Source organism: Sinocyclocheilus anshuiensis, unplaced genomic scaffold, assembly GCF_001515605.1.
Source record: "Sinocyclocheilus anshuiensis isolate Anshui unplaced genomic scaffold, SAMN03320099.WGS_v1.1 scaffold256, whole genome shotgun sequence".
Classification (NCBI taxonomy): domain Eukaryota; kingdom Metazoa; phylum Chordata; class Actinopteri; order Cypriniformes; family Cyprinidae; genus Sinocyclocheilus; species Sinocyclocheilus anshuiensis.
The window spans coordinates 316,108-331,602 of record NW_015558587.1 but is presented as its reverse complement, the minus strand read 5'-3'; the positions used below and the strand labels follow the sequence as shown (position 1 = coordinate 331,602).

General features: G+C 34.8%; 1 protein-coding gene across 1 annotated transcript in view; it reads right to left on the bottom strand.

Moving 5' to 3' along the window:
* Nucleotides 1-15,495, bottom strand: part of dhx38 (DEAH (Asp-Glu-Ala-His) box polypeptide 38) — a 31,661-nt gene that overhangs the window by 11,452 nt on the left and 4,714 nt on the right. Inside the window, exons 5-20 of the mRNA XM_016475638.1 lie at nucleotides 14,751-14,901; nucleotides 14,523-14,641; nucleotides 13,551-13,630; nucleotides 11,343-11,498; nucleotides 11,099-11,260; nucleotides 10,897-11,004; nucleotides 10,676-10,797; nucleotides 9,762-9,899; nucleotides 9,452-9,638; nucleotides 7,597-7,782; nucleotides 7,252-7,392; nucleotides 7,061-7,171; nucleotides 6,034-6,150; nucleotides 5,839-5,946; nucleotides 5,645-5,757; nucleotides 3,004-3,212 (exon numbers count right to left, since the gene is read on the bottom strand). Coding sequence (XP_016331124.1) covers nucleotides 3,004-3,212; nucleotides 5,645-5,757; nucleotides 5,839-5,946; nucleotides 6,034-6,150; nucleotides 7,061-7,171; nucleotides 7,252-7,392; nucleotides 7,597-7,782; nucleotides 9,452-9,638; nucleotides 9,762-9,899; nucleotides 10,676-10,797; nucleotides 10,897-11,004; nucleotides 11,099-11,260; nucleotides 11,343-11,498; nucleotides 13,551-13,630; nucleotides 14,523-14,641; nucleotides 14,751-14,901 — 2,208 coding nt within the window. The remainder of the gene's footprint in view (nucleotides 1-3,003; nucleotides 3,213-5,644; nucleotides 5,758-5,838; nucleotides 5,947-6,033; nucleotides 6,151-7,060; nucleotides 7,172-7,251; nucleotides 7,393-7,596; nucleotides 7,783-9,451; nucleotides 9,639-9,761; nucleotides 9,900-10,675; nucleotides 10,798-10,896; nucleotides 11,005-11,098; nucleotides 11,261-11,342; nucleotides 11,499-13,550; nucleotides 13,631-14,522; nucleotides 14,642-14,750; nucleotides 14,902-15,495) is intronic.

Here is a 15,495-nt window from a genome sequence, read left to right as displayed (position 1 = left end):
TACTTTTTTACATTTAATTTTAATTGAAGGTTTAGTAATTTTGTTGTCATCTTATTTTTGTTTTTAAAATGTCTGTATTTTTTTAGTTTATTTAGCTTTAGCTATTTTAGTACTTTAACTTAAGATAAAGAAAATATGAAATGCTGAAATGAGAACTAGCTGAAATCAAATAAGTTCCATGTTTTTAGATTCGATTTGGTTTCAGTTAATGTTAATTTATTTAAATGTAATCTGTTTCAAACAATGAACATGTTTATTTATGGTTTACATTTTTAGCTAACACACAATTTTAAGTTTTCAGAGTACAGTATTAGACTTTGTTGCTGACAATGCACACTGAAATAATGCAATAAAATGCAATTACCCAATAATTCAAAAATTATATGAGAAGCATGTGCAACAATTACTAAAAAAAAAAAAAAAAAAACATTAGTCAGCATGAAATGTAAATTAAAACTGTGCTGTATAAATGAAAGAAAGACTCACCGAATGAGAAAAGAAAACATGTAGGGCTGGACATGATTTTGTCCATTGGGAATTGATTGGATCATAGAAAGTGGTCAATGCAAAACAGACACTCATGTGACTGGTTGATGGACGGGAAAAGCTGAAACTTGTTATGCTTTTAATTAAAGATTTGTAGATACTCCAATATTCCATAAAAACTAAGAATGAACCATTTTGATTTTCTTGCTGTATTTCACTTATTTCACTTTAAACAATGCCCAAAATAATTTATTGAGCGCAATATCTAACAGCACAGTTCAACTAGTGGTACTAGTGGTCGACCGATACGGGTTTTTTGACAGCCGATACCGATGCCGATATTTTGGAAAGCAGGGTGGCCGATGGCCGATATAAAGCCGATATCATTTTATATATTTTAATTCATATTTAAGAAATTTGAAATCATTTGAAAATGGATTAAAAAATAAACGTGTAAAATAAGCATACTTATACTCTAGAAGACAAAGTATTTTTCACAAATAAATAAATATTTAATCAAACTATAATTAAAAAGAAAGTAAACACTGTAACCAACAGGGCACTCATTATTCTGGGAAGTTTGTGTGCATTGGGAATCATATTTTTTCAAATAAAGCCAAGGTAACACTGATTTTACATACAGCACACAGTGGAAATGGCATGAATATGACAGTGGGCAAATGCATAAAGCGCAGCATAATTTGAAATCAGTCACGAGTTTAAAGTTTGTCGATCGCGCGTCTCCAGTGAAGCTGAACTCTCCTCCTGTCCGTATTCAATAATATTAAAGCAATCGTTATAATACTTTTTTTGTATACATTTTAATTCCTTTGTTTAACAGTTCTATCTGATTATTAGATAGACTTCTATCCGTATTAGACAGAACTGAATGACAACAGCGAACAAGAGGGAGTATGTGAGCTGTGTGCGCTCAGGCACTGCCGCAGCCGTTCTCGGCGCCGTCAAAATAAAAGTCCCGCCTCTGACACATCGGCCAAACAGAAAAACTTATCGGCCGATGCCGATATTTGAAAAATGCCAGATATCGGCCGATATATCGGCCTTGGCGATATATCGGTCGACCACTACTCAGAACAGATTCACTCTTGACTGTACCTTTGAATAAAATGTGGCAAAAGGACAGTAAGTAAAAACGAAAGGTTAATGTGGTCTTATGTGGATTCTCTTTCTCAGGGCAGTGTCTGAGGCTGGTGGTCTCACCTGTGTTGTCAAGCGCCCCCAAGATCCACAGCTGGTACATGGAGTTCAGCATGTTGTCTTCAGGCGGCGGGTCCATGAAGTGGAAGAGCAGGAGATCTTGAACTCCCAGTGACTTGAGCAGAAGCACAACATTGGCCAGGTTAGTGCGCTGGATCTCTGGGATAGTGGTGGTGAGCATTTCATTCTTGAAGGCACTCTGAGTGTATAACCTGAAGTGGACCAACACAAAAGGTAAGAGAGGTCAATTCATTTGCTATAGACATTTTAACATGTCCAAACCCAATGTGACGCAGAGGTCAGAGAAAAATCCAGGGTATTTCTTGTTAGGGAGCTCACACACTATAGAAAACAGACAGACCTTTTAAATTATAATAATATTTCATCAATATTTTTTACTGATTAAATCAATTTAGTCTTGGTGAGCATAAGAGGCTTCTACAATTTATATGAAAAAAAATCTTGATTTTTCCAAACTATTAACCATAGATTAGGGAACACTATTCACTACTGACTAGCTGCTTATTATCATGCACTTTACTAGCATATTTGCGGTTTATTAGTACTTATAAAGCACATATTAATGCCTTATTCTGCATGACCATATAATAGATCCTTTAAAGGCCCGTTCAAACCAAGAACGATAACTATAAAGATAATGATAAAGATATAGTTCTAAAAATCGTTCTCAATATTAAAGAATAGCAGAGTCCACACCACAACTATAACGATAAAGACAAAGAGAAACGATATAGTTGGAATCACTTTCAACAAGATTTTTCTCCAGCTGATGAACGATAAAAATTTGACAGCCAATCAGAATCCATCCTGCTGTAACGAGCTCGAGAATTTAAAGCGGCAGACGCATGTGCGCTTAGAATAAACAGACGATATCTTGTGCCGTATAAATGAGTGAAAGTCTCATCGAAAGAGAAATAAAAACATGTAGGGCTAGGACTTAATTTTGTCCATTGGGAACTGATTGGATCATAGAAAGTGGGCGTTGCAAAATTGACAATCATGTGAGTGACAGGTTGATGGAAGGGAAGCACTGAAACTTGTCTGGCCATTACGGTTAATGCTTTTGATTAAAAATTACATGCATGGATAAATTATTTATAACAAATACTCCAATATTCCATAAAAACTAAGAATTAACCATTTTGATTTTCTTGTTGACTTGAAAGATTCTATTTCACTTTAAATGACACCCAAAATAAAATTTAAATAAATCAAAGATTTAAATGGTCTTACGCTGATTCTCTTTCTCAGGGCAGTGTCTGAAGCTGGTAGTCTCACCTGTGTTGTCAAGCGCTCCCAAGATCCACAGCTGGTACATGGAGTTCAGCATGTTGTCTTCAGGCGGCGGGTCCATGAAGTGGAAGAGCAGGAGATCTTGAACTCCCAGTGACTTGAGCAGAAGCACAACATTGGCCAGGTTAGTGCGCTGGATCTCTGGGATAGTGGTGGTGAGCATTTCATTCTTGAAGGCACTCTGAGTGTATAACCTGAAGTGGACCAACACAAAAGGTAAGAGAGGTCAATTCATTTGCTATAGACATTTTAACATGTCCAAACCCAATGTGACGCAGAGGTCAGAGAAAAATCCAGGGTATTTCTTGTTAGGGAGCTCACACACTATAGAAAACAGACAGACCTTTTAAATTATAATAATATTTCATCAATATTTTTTACTGATTAAATCAATTTAGTCTTGGTGAGCATAAGAGGCTTCTACAATTTATATGAAAAAAAATCTTGATTTTTCCAAACTATTAACCATAGATTAGGGAACACTATTCACTACTGACTAGCTGCTTATTATCATGCACTTTACTAGCATATTTGCGGTTTATTAGTACTTATAAAGCACATATTAATGCCTTATTCTGCATGACCATATAATAGATCCTTTAAAGGCCCGTTCAAACCAAGAACGATAACTATAAAGATAATGATAAAGTTATAGTTCTAAAAATCGTTCTCAATATTAAAGAATAGCAGAGTCCACACCACAACTATAACGATAAAGACAAAGAGAAACGATATAGTTGGAATCACTTTCAACAAGATTTTTCTCCAGCTGATGAACGATAAAAATTTGACAGCCAATCAGAATCCATCCTGCTGTAACGAGCTCGAGAATTTAAAGCGGCAGACGCATGTGCGCTTAGAATAAACAGACGATATCATTCGCTGATGTGGACACTAATATCGTTATCTTTATAGTTATCGTTCATGGTGTGAACGGGGCTTAACCCTACCCCATACCTAATCTTACCAACTACCTTACTAACTATTAATAAGCAGCAAATTAGGACTTGATCGAGGGAAAACTCTTAGTTAATAGTGATGTTTTTTTTTTATCTAAAGTGTTACCATATATTTAAAACCCTGGGTAAATTTGGGTTATTAAAACTTCACTGATTAAGAATATTTTTTATTAATCTTTATATACACACACACACACACACACACACAGAGAGAGAGAGAGAGAGATGAAAATGTAAAAAACTAACTTATTTTTATTTAAAGAAAGTTACATTTCAAAAGTTTTTTTTAGAAATGTACTAAAATACTAAAACTAAACTAAAAAAAATCTCATTCAAATATGAATAAATAGTGTATTAATAGTGTATAAATAATAGTAAAATACGTTTATATTTTAGTTAATAGTTTGTATTTTTGAGTTAAAATTGCAATGCAGATAACTGTATTACACATTAAATAAGTTCTGACTGGCTGTGATGTTGTTGCTTCACTGCAGCAGTCTGATGAATAAAATCATTAATTTTATAAGAAGGCATTAGAATAAAATAAAGAGAAGTGGGTGAGAGTCTAGGAAAGAATCAGAATAAGCCTATTCAATGTAAAAGGTCAGAATAAAAAAATAAATCAAACAGATGCATGTAGCACACCATTAAAAAAAAAATGTCTTTAAAAGATCCAGAGGGGAAGCCCATAACAATGAGCCATTCCCAAACTACCCCTGAGCATCTTAAAATATCACAACTCAGAGCTTTTGAGTTATAGATTTAACACGCATGTCACACACATACACACGGCTCTTGGCTGCATTACAAAGCGTCTGGCTGAACAGAATTGATTCCTGATGCACAGATGTTTGGTAAAGGATATATGTAACTAATCCGGCAAAATCCACACACTTTCACGAGCAGCCAAAGACACTCACAGGGAGGCAAAACAACCCCCTGCGTGAGTTTCCTTTGTGTGACCGCACAACAGCGAGACAGCGTGTCGCCGCATCTTCAGGACTGTGCAGATTTGAAAAAGGTCACAGTCAAAAAGCCCACAGGAGCCTTTGTCTCACATTCTCAGAGGTGTAAACAAAAATTAAACTGCGTGAAATCCTCTCAAGATTACCGTCCCGTCCCCCTCCTGCAGTCGCCCTGCCTGACTGATTCATCTGCCTGTATGAGCAAAGAGAGGCCAGAGTCTGTATTTACACTACAGAGACACCTGAGCGATTCGCTTCATTTGGATGATTCGTTCCAAAGTACCGGATCAAAAAAATGACTTGCTGTTTCATCACTCAAGTTTCGCCATAAAGTCATCATGAAATAAAAATATATCCATGCATGTGTTTTACTTTCTCGTTTTTTGAGCTCAGAATTTTTCATCAAATGATCCTAACTGGATTTTCCTGTGAAAACCACAGACTTCTCTCTGGTGACGTATGCAGGACTTCTCCAATCATTTAGTTCCTGTGCAAGCTCACGTTCCACTCTGAGTGAAATGCCCACATCTCAAAATCCAATGAACAGTTCATGGACAGAACCAAGTACCGCTCTACATTATTTCTTTTTTGTTAATCTGTCACACTTCCAAGTCTGACTCACTCTAAACTTTACCATTGCCATAAACTGAAAACTACGTGTGCCCCTTTGCTCAAGAAAGATCTTTCCTGATCTGTTCTTACCTGTAACACTGTCCCGGGCCTGTTCTTCCTGCTCTGCCAGCCCGCTGGTTTGCATTGGCTTGACTGATGGGGTAAACCTGCAGCGCATCCATGCCAATGCGAGGGTTGAACACCTAAACAACACAAAGTAATAATTCTGTTAGTATCAGATGTGCCATACCCCTATTAAAGAAAGCAGTTTCACATGGTTTTACCTTCAGTTTGCAGTAACCAGCATCCACCACAAACATGATGCCATCCACAGTCAGAGACGTCTCTGCGATGTTTGTAGCGACAATACACTTCCTCACTCCATCAGGAGCCTGACAATAAACACACAGGTTTAGTTCACAAACCATCTTTGTCTTATGATCAGGATCTTAGAGTTTCCAACAGAGACCAAGGTTTACCTTCTGGAAGATCTTGGCCTGCAGGTCCGAGGGCAGCTGGGAGTAGATGGGCAGCACTGCCAGAGGCGGAGCGTTCTCCAGATCCTCCAGTCGCTCCACAATCTGATCTGACGTCACCTGCAGCAGCATAAACATCATTTGTGTTATACATTGCCTCATTAGACAATGCAAGCTATATCAATAACTATATGTCTAACTACCCTTTTTATCCATCTATCTGTGTGTATATATATATGAATATCACACATAAATACTACCAGTCAAAAGTTAAAAAGTCTGTAATAATTCTATTTTTAAAAAACATTATAAAATATTATTAAATATTAAACAACTGTTTTATATTTTAAAAGCTGAATTTTCAGCAATTTATTCAATTTATTAGCATCATTACTCCAGTCTTCAGTCACGATCCTTCAGAAATCATTAAAATATTCTGATTTGATGCTCAAGAAACATTTCTTATTATTATCAATGTTGAAAGCAGTTATTTGAATTTTTGTGGAAACTTTTAAATAAAAGTTTGGTGTAAAAATAAAATAAAATAAAATAAGATTAAATTAAATTAAATTAAATTAAAAAAAAGAAAAGAAAATAAATAAATTTTATTCAAAAAAGAATGCATTAAACTGATCAAAAGAGACACTAAAGTCATTTAAAGTGAACTTCTATTCCAAATAAATGCTTTTCTTTTGAACTTTCCATTCATCAAAGAATCCTGAAAAAAAATATTAAGCAGCAAAAGATTTGTTGTTGTTGTATTTGTATGATTTCTGAAGGATCATGTTACACTGAGGCTGGAGTAAGGATGCTGAAAATTCAGCTTTGCCATTACAGGAATAAATTAAAAATTTAAATATATTTAAAAAAAAATAGAAATTTATTTTAAACGAATAATATTTCTCAATCTTACTGCTTTTACTGTATTTCTGATCAATGAAAACGGAAGCGTATATATATATTTTTAATAGTGTACATAAATTGCAATTCCATTCATAACATCATTTGCATGACTAAAGAATCTCCTCACCTCAATGTCCTCCTGACCAGGCATGAAGATGAGGATGTCACCCATCATCCCGCTGAGATGAATCTGTAAAGCCTGTTTCACAGCCGCCTCCACATAGTCCTCCTGAGGAACCTGAATCACACCAACACTCAGCGTCAGTACAGCACCCCAACCAGCTTCAGCTTTAACTGAAGACGCGATTAACACCCCACCTTGCTGAACAAGATATCCACTGGGAACGTCCTGCCGGGAATGTTGAAAATAGGTACATTGCCGAAGAATCCTGCAAATTTGTCCGAGTCCATGGTGGCAGATGTGACAATGAGCTTCAAGTCTGAGCGTCTAGACACCACCTAAGTAATCAAAAAGCCAGGTTGATAAAAAGGAAGAAGGGATGACTCATCAGTAACAAAATCTAAATTCAACAGTACTCTTTAACTATCCATATAAGCAGCGATCAAATTAAGTGTACGAAAACCAATTAAACTGACTATGGGGAAACAGTATTCATAAGGATTGATGTGAAAGTGGCTGAGGAGGACAGATAGATGGCTCACCTCTCGGAGCAGGCCGAAGAGCACGTCAGTGTTGAGGGAGCGCTCATGGGCCTCGTCCATGATTACTGCGCTATAGTGGTCCAGATCTGACTCCCGCAGAGATTCCCTCAGAAGAATCCCATCCGTCATGTATTTTATTACAGTCTTCTCTGATGTGCAGTCTTCAAAACGAATGGCATAACCAACCTGGTATAGACATTAAAGAAAAAGACAAAAACCTTAGGCATGGAAAATGCTGTTATTATAACGATACAGTTTTACAATAATATACATTACTGGTCAAAAGTTTGGAATAATTATTAGATTTTTTAGTGTTGTTGAAAGAAGTAACTTATGCTCACAGAGACTGCATTTGTGACCCTGGACCACAAAACCAGTCTTAAGTCGCTGGGGTGTATTTGTAGCAATAGCCAAAAATACATTGTATGGGTCAAAATTATAGATTTTTTTTTTAATGCCAAAAATAATTAGGACATTAAGTCAAGATCATGTTCCATGAAGATATTTTGCATATTTCCTACAGTAAATATATCAAAACTTCATTTTTGATTAGTAATATGCATTGCTAAGAACTTCATTTGGCCAACTTTAAAGGTGATTTTCTCAATATTTTGATTTTTTTGCACCCTCAAATTCCAGATTTTCAAATAGCATCTCGGCCAAATATTGTCACATCAATGGAAAGCTTATTTATTCAGCTTTCAGATGATCTATAAATCTCAATTTCAAAAAATTTACCCTTGTGACTGGTTTTGTGGACCAGGGTCACATTTATTTGTTAAAAATACAGTAAAAACAGCCTTATAGTAAAGTATTACTAAAATTTAAATAGCTGTTTTACATGTTAACATATTTTAAAATATAATTTATTTATGCTATGGCAAAGCTGAATTTTCAGCAACATTACTCCAGTCTTCAGTGTCACATGATCCTTCAGAAATCATTCTAATATGCTGATTTGCTGCTCAAGAAACAAGGTTGTATTTATTTGAATAAAATTACAGCAAAAAGAGTAATATTATGAAATATTATTAGAGTTTAAAATAATTTTCCATTTTTTATATATTTTAAAATGTAATTTATTCCTGTGACACCATTATTCCAGTCTTCAGTGTCACATTATTATTCAGAAATCATTCTAACATATACATATTTATACATAGCATATTTTACAATTTATATATAAAATTTTAACATTTTCAAGATATTATAATATATACACTTTTTTTTGGTCAACAGGCCATTCATGGATCTAGAAATCAACAATGGCATTACTATATTAACATACAACAGCAACTTATTTTTCTAAAATGTGTATTGATATTCACATCAGTGATATTTTAGTTTAAATTATGTTGTTTTTGACATATTTATTATTTTTTAATATGTCTATATATTATTTTTTTTTTTTTTGTAGTTATTTAAGTACTATTTAGTATTATTATTTCAGTTAACATTTTTTTTTTTTCAAATAACAGAATAACATTTAACTTTTTTATGGTTTTAGTTTATTTTTGTTTTTTATTAATTTTAGTTGATTTTAATTTTAGTTTTAGTTATTCAAGTACTTCAACCTAAACTAAATGAAAATTATATTATTATTATTATTTCAGTTAACATTTATTTTATTTCAAATAACAGAATAACATTGAACTTTTTTATGGTTTTAGTTTAGTTTTAGTTAATGACAATAACCCACTACTACATCCTCTCAGTATTGGCTTCTGGGTAAAATAACATGCAAGTCACTTGCATGCAAATCCACCAGGTGGCAGTATTTCTCCATAATATTAATATATTTGTCAGGAAAATGTAGATAAAATTGGTCGAGGCACACAAGATGTTAGGCACCAACCTCTTCTCCCAGGTTACTGTTCATTTCTTCGCTGACTCTCTTGGCCACGCTCATGGCTGCCACTCTGCGGGGCTGTGTGCAGCCCACCATGCCATAGCTGGTGTAACCGTCCTCGTGTAGATACTGTGTCAGCTGAGTCGTCTTACCACTGCCTGTTTCCCCCACCACAATCACAATATTGTTATCCCTACCAGACAGACACAAAGAAAAACATCAGCATACCGGGTGAGCAGACACATGAGCTCACAAATTTGGTGGCAGAGTTTGTTCTAAAGGAAGCACATAAGTGAATTAATTTGAGTGTCAGGACCTGATGATGTTGAGCAGCTGCTGGCGAACAGCAAAGATGGGCAGATACTGCCTCTGCTCTAACAGGGTCTTCTTCTTAGCAAACTCACTGCTCGCTTCATTCTTCTCCTTCATGTGGTCAGCAAACTTCTGCTCCGCTCTGAAAACATGAAAGATAAGAAAGAGGCCCATGAAGAATCTACAGATGTTTTTTGAGCTCTCAGGGAAAGAGCTTAATTTAAACATGCAAAAATGTGGAAAACTACATGCTTGATACCAAATACATAAAATATATCTACACTACCATTTAAAAAAATTTTCAAATGATTTTTGAAAGAAGTCTTCTAAAGTACAATTATTTGATCAGTAAAAACTGTGATATTGTGAAATATTCCTGTGATGCAAAGCTGCATTTTTCAGCATACACTGATTTGCTGATCAAGAAACATTTCTTCTTATTCTCAATATTAAAAACACTTGTGCTGCTTAATATTTTTGTGGAAATCATGATGCATTTTATTTTCAGGATTCTATAAAGAATAGAAAGTTCAAAGGAACAGCATTTCTTTGAAATCGAAATCTTTTGTAACATTATAAATGTCTTTACTGTCACTTGTGATCAATTTAATGCATCCTTGAGAAATAAAAGTATTAAGTTCTTTCACAAAAATTTCCAAAACTTTTGAACAGTAGTGATGACAGTTTGCCATGCATCATGGTATCATAACTAGATCATGACCAAATGTGTCTACAAGAGGGAATGAATGCAAACATTTGTCTTCTGAGAGATATACTGTGAAATAAATTTGTGAAATATTTTAAAATAGATGGAATCAGAAAAAAATAAAAAATAACAAAGAGTGAAAAATTGAAGGGGGTCTGAATACTTTCCATACCCACTGTGTATATATATATATATATGTGACATTATTTAACCTGTAATCCACTTTTCCATCTTCTCCAACAGCTTTTCCATCTGATCCGTCCTCCTCGGTTTTCTTGATTCCCATGATGTCTCCCAGTTTGGTGCCAGCGAGCTCCCAGTGTTTGTGTTGTGCCTGTCAGGTGAAAAGAACCAAACGCAACAACAAATGACATCTACACTACTGCCCTGGAGCGAGAGAGGTGTAAATGAAATATAAAAACCAGCTGTGCACCTTCTTTCTTTCTTTCTGCTCTCGGTGTCGTCTGACCAGCTGACTGCCCTTGCGGGAGATGATGGCCATGTCTGAGGTCGCGTCTTTCACTGGAATGACCGGCTCGGGCTGGAGTCGCAGAATGAATACAAAAGCATCAATTAGGGACTCAGATGTTTGGTGACTCCCAAATAAGCACACTCATGCTTAGAGACGTCTGTACCTGCTTAGTGAAGACTATCCTCCCGTCCAGGAAGGGTGGCACGAGGTTATGGACAAGCAGATGTACTCTGGTTGCATTGTCTTCCTCGAAGTCCTCATCCACCTCCAAACGCTGAACCACTCCACTGGTGAGCATGCGGTTGGTCTCCCAGCGTTCGTTATCCTGAAGAGAAACACACATGTGAGTAAGCACGACAGGTGTTGAGGTCTTGAAGGTGCAGATGGGTGAGGATGTGCATCGGTACCTCATTGATTTGCCGTTTCTGCGCTGAGATGCGTTTCTGGGTCTGCTTCTGTAGGATCTGCTCCCTCTTCTTCACATATTCTTCTGAGCTGGATGTCAAGGGGTTGTGGAACTCATCGTAACCTTCATCCATCATGTACCAGTCTCGATCAGCTTGCTGTTTGAACATAACACAGTGAGTACTCGCCAAAATAACAACGTGAACATGAAAGGTGTATATCGCCTTTATTCAGACACCTTCAACATTTCTCACATTATAACAGTTTATTCTAGCGCTGTCAAACGATTAATCGCATCCAAAATAAAAGTTTTTGTTTACATAATACATGTGTGTGTACTGTGTATATTTATTATGTATATATAAATACACATACATACAGTATATATTTAGAAAATATTTACATGTATATATTTATATTTATTCACAAATATATTTAATAGTTAAGCAAAACATGGTCAGGTCAAAGTGTCAAAGTGAATAATTTTTGGTCCCAAATATTTATCAATTTTACTGGTAGTCCACTGTATGAAGAATTTTTGGGTATACTATGTCACAGTTTACTTTATTGCTATCCTCACTTACATGAATGAACTATAGTGTCCTGCACCCACTAGTAAAAAAAAGTATATATATAAAAAATTATATCTGGTGTGAATAATTTTTGGTTTGACTGTGTATATACGTGTGTGTACTGTATATATGTGGACAAATTTGGATATAATTCAATTCAATTCAAAATTGCATTATTGGCATGACTGCAAAAAATACAATATTGCCAAAGTTTGGAATATATATAATATATATCCAACTTTATTTATTATGTATATATAAATACACACACATACAGTATATATTTAGAAAATATTTACATGTATATATTTATATTTATTCACAAATATATTTAATAGTTAAGCAAAACATGGTCAGGTCAAAGTGTCAAAGTGAATAATTTTTGGTCCCAAATATTTATCAATTTTACTGGTAGTCCACTGTATGAAGAATTTTTGGGTATACTATGTCACAGTTTACTTTATTGCTATCCTCACTTACATGAATGAACTATAGTGTCCTGCACCCACTAGTAAAAAAAAGTATATATATAAAAAATTATATCTGGTGTGAATAATTTTTGGTTTGACTGTGTATATACGTGTGTGTACTGTATATATGTGGACAAATTTGGATATAATTCAATTCAATTCAAAATTGCATTATTGGCATGACTGCAAAAAATACAATATTGCCAAAGTTTGGAATATATATAATATATATCCAACTTTATATAGAATACAAAACAAACAACAAAAAGTTGTTTTTCTTTGACATAGTACAGGTGCATCTCAATAAATTAGAATGTCGTGGAAAAGTTCATTTATTTCAGTAATTCAACTCAAATTGTGAAACTCGTGTATTAAATAAATTCAATGCACACAGACTGAAGTAGTTTAAGTCTTTGGTTCTTTTAACTGTGATGATTTTGGCTCACATTTAACAAAAACCCACCAATTCACAATCTCAACAAATTAGAATATGGTGACATGCCAATCAGCTAATCAACTTAAAACACCTGCAAAGGTTTCCTGAGCCTTCAAAATGGTCTCTCAGTTTGGTTCACTAGGCTACACAATCATGGGGAAGACTGCTGATCTGACAGTTGTCCAGAAGACAATCATTGACACCCTTCACAAGGAGGGTAAGCCACAAACATTCATTGCCAAAGAAGCTGGCTGTTCACAGAGTGCTGTATCCAAGCATGTTAACAGAAAGTTGAGTGGAAGGAAAAAGTGTGGAAAAAAAGATGCACAACGAACTGAGAGAACCGCAGCCTTATGAGCAGGGCTGTACAGTGCGACATATATGTCTAAAATTTTTCACTAAAAATTTTTATTGGTCTTATGAAGTATTCTAATTTGTTGAGATAGTGAATTGGTGGGTTTTTGTTAAATGTGAGCTAAAATCATCACAATTAAAAGAACCAAAGACTTAAACTACTTCAGTCTGTGTGCATTGAATTTATTTAATACACGAGTTTCACAATTTGAGTTGAATTACTGAAATAAATGAACTTTTCCACGACATTCTAATTTATTGAGATGCACTTGTATGTGCTTATTAGTCACACACATTAAGATCAGGAACATATATTAGGAATCCTAAGAACATAAAAAGAGCATTTGGAAAATGACTGCATTAGGTTTAAGCACTCACCCTCTGATCTTCCTCCCACTCTTCCTTCTCATCTTCATTATTAAATAGGATGCCGTCCTCTCTATCCTCCCTCTTATCACCTACAAAACAAGAGGCCAGATAAATATAACACTATAGATGCTGTACACTACTGTTCAAAAAGATTCAGTAAGAATGGTAAGATTTTTGTTTTTGAAAGAAGAGTCTTTTCACCAAGGCTGTGTTAATTTAATGAAAAAGAATAAAAAATTGAAATTTTGTGAAATAGCATTACGATGAAATTAACGGTTTTCTATTTTAAAATTTTGTTTATTTCTGTGATGGCAAAGCTGAAATTTTAGCATCATTACTCAGAAATGATGAAATCAAGGTTAAGAATTCATTCCAATATGCTGATTTGTTGCTTAATAAACCTTCCTTCTTATTAGTTGAATATATTCAGCCTTATTATTTTTCTTTAATGAATAGAAAGTTTTAAAAAATCAATTGTCAATATATAATTGTATCAATTAATTGCACCTTTGCTGAATAAAAGTTTTAATTTCCTAAAAAAATAAAATAAATCTTACCAACCCCAAACATTTGAACGGTAGTGCATATATGATACATGTGCATATTCAAATTAATCATGTTCGTTAATCATTGGCTTAATACGTTCTTGATATTTAAGATGTTAGGTATTAGGAATTCTATTTAAAAAAAAAATATTTAAAAAATATTCTTAAGTAAATAAAAATATAAAATACATAAGGAAATTATTAATAATAAAAAGCAAATAAACAGACAATTAAAAAAAGGCATTAAATCTAGACTTTGGGAAGTAACTTACTTTTAAATTTCCAATCAATCAATCAATATATACCAAATAAAAACAGTAGTTTCAAAATATAAATGCAAACATTTGAGTTAAGTAGTACACACACACACAACAACAAAAAAACAAAAATTCACATACAAAATTACAACATTCTCCACCAAAAGTGGTGTATTTACCTTTTCCTCGGGACAGGCGTGGAGTGGAGCCTAGGTGCTTCCTGTCATTGGCCCACTCGTTGTACTTATATGATGGGGTTGGTAGAGGAGTTTCTGCTGGATACTGAGGTTTACTTGACCTGAACAACAAAAGTAACATCTACTAATACTTCTTCTGACAACACAAACCACGTCAGCACAAATAACCTTCAACGTTAATCACTGAGGCTCTGATGAAGTGATTCACACCTGTCTCTCCTCTCACTGTCGCGGACTGAGCGTTGGCTGCGCTCGGAGCAGTGTTTGGGGGCAGGAGACGGGCTCTCCCAGTGAGAGTGGCGTGAGCTGGCAAATCCACTGTCATCCTCATCCCAGCTGGAGCGTGACGGAGTGGCCAAATCTGTGTGGACATATGAAACACACTGGATCCATCATTTACCCAAACAGGACAAGTTGCCTAACACACTTGTTGGTCCTGGAACAGTACTGAAACTTTTGAAACACCAATCAGATTTTAGGTTTATTATAGTTAGTATATAGTTATAGTTATTATAGTTATTATAATAAAAATTTTATTTTGGAGGGGAATTGAGATTTTTTTTCCTGATTAAAAATTCAAATACAGGTGTGTTGTGCTTGTTTGTAGAGTTGCAGAATTTGGTCAGACATTTGTGATTATGTATTTGTGACATTTGTGATTAAATATCTATTATTATTATAAAGCAGCTTTTCTCACTCTTTCACTGTATATTAGGGCTGTCGCGATTCGTCGATTCTATTCGACTATTCGATTTTTTAAAATCCTCGACTTCATTTTGCCTGCGTCGACTAACCGGCAAAATACCGGAAATGGCACATTTCACGGACGAGAATCCATAAAACACATTATTAGATTGTTTTCCAAGGCCTCATCATTATACAGTGGGTACGGAAAGTATTCAGACCCCCTTAAATTTTTCACTCTTTGTTATATTGCAGCCATTTGCTAAAATCA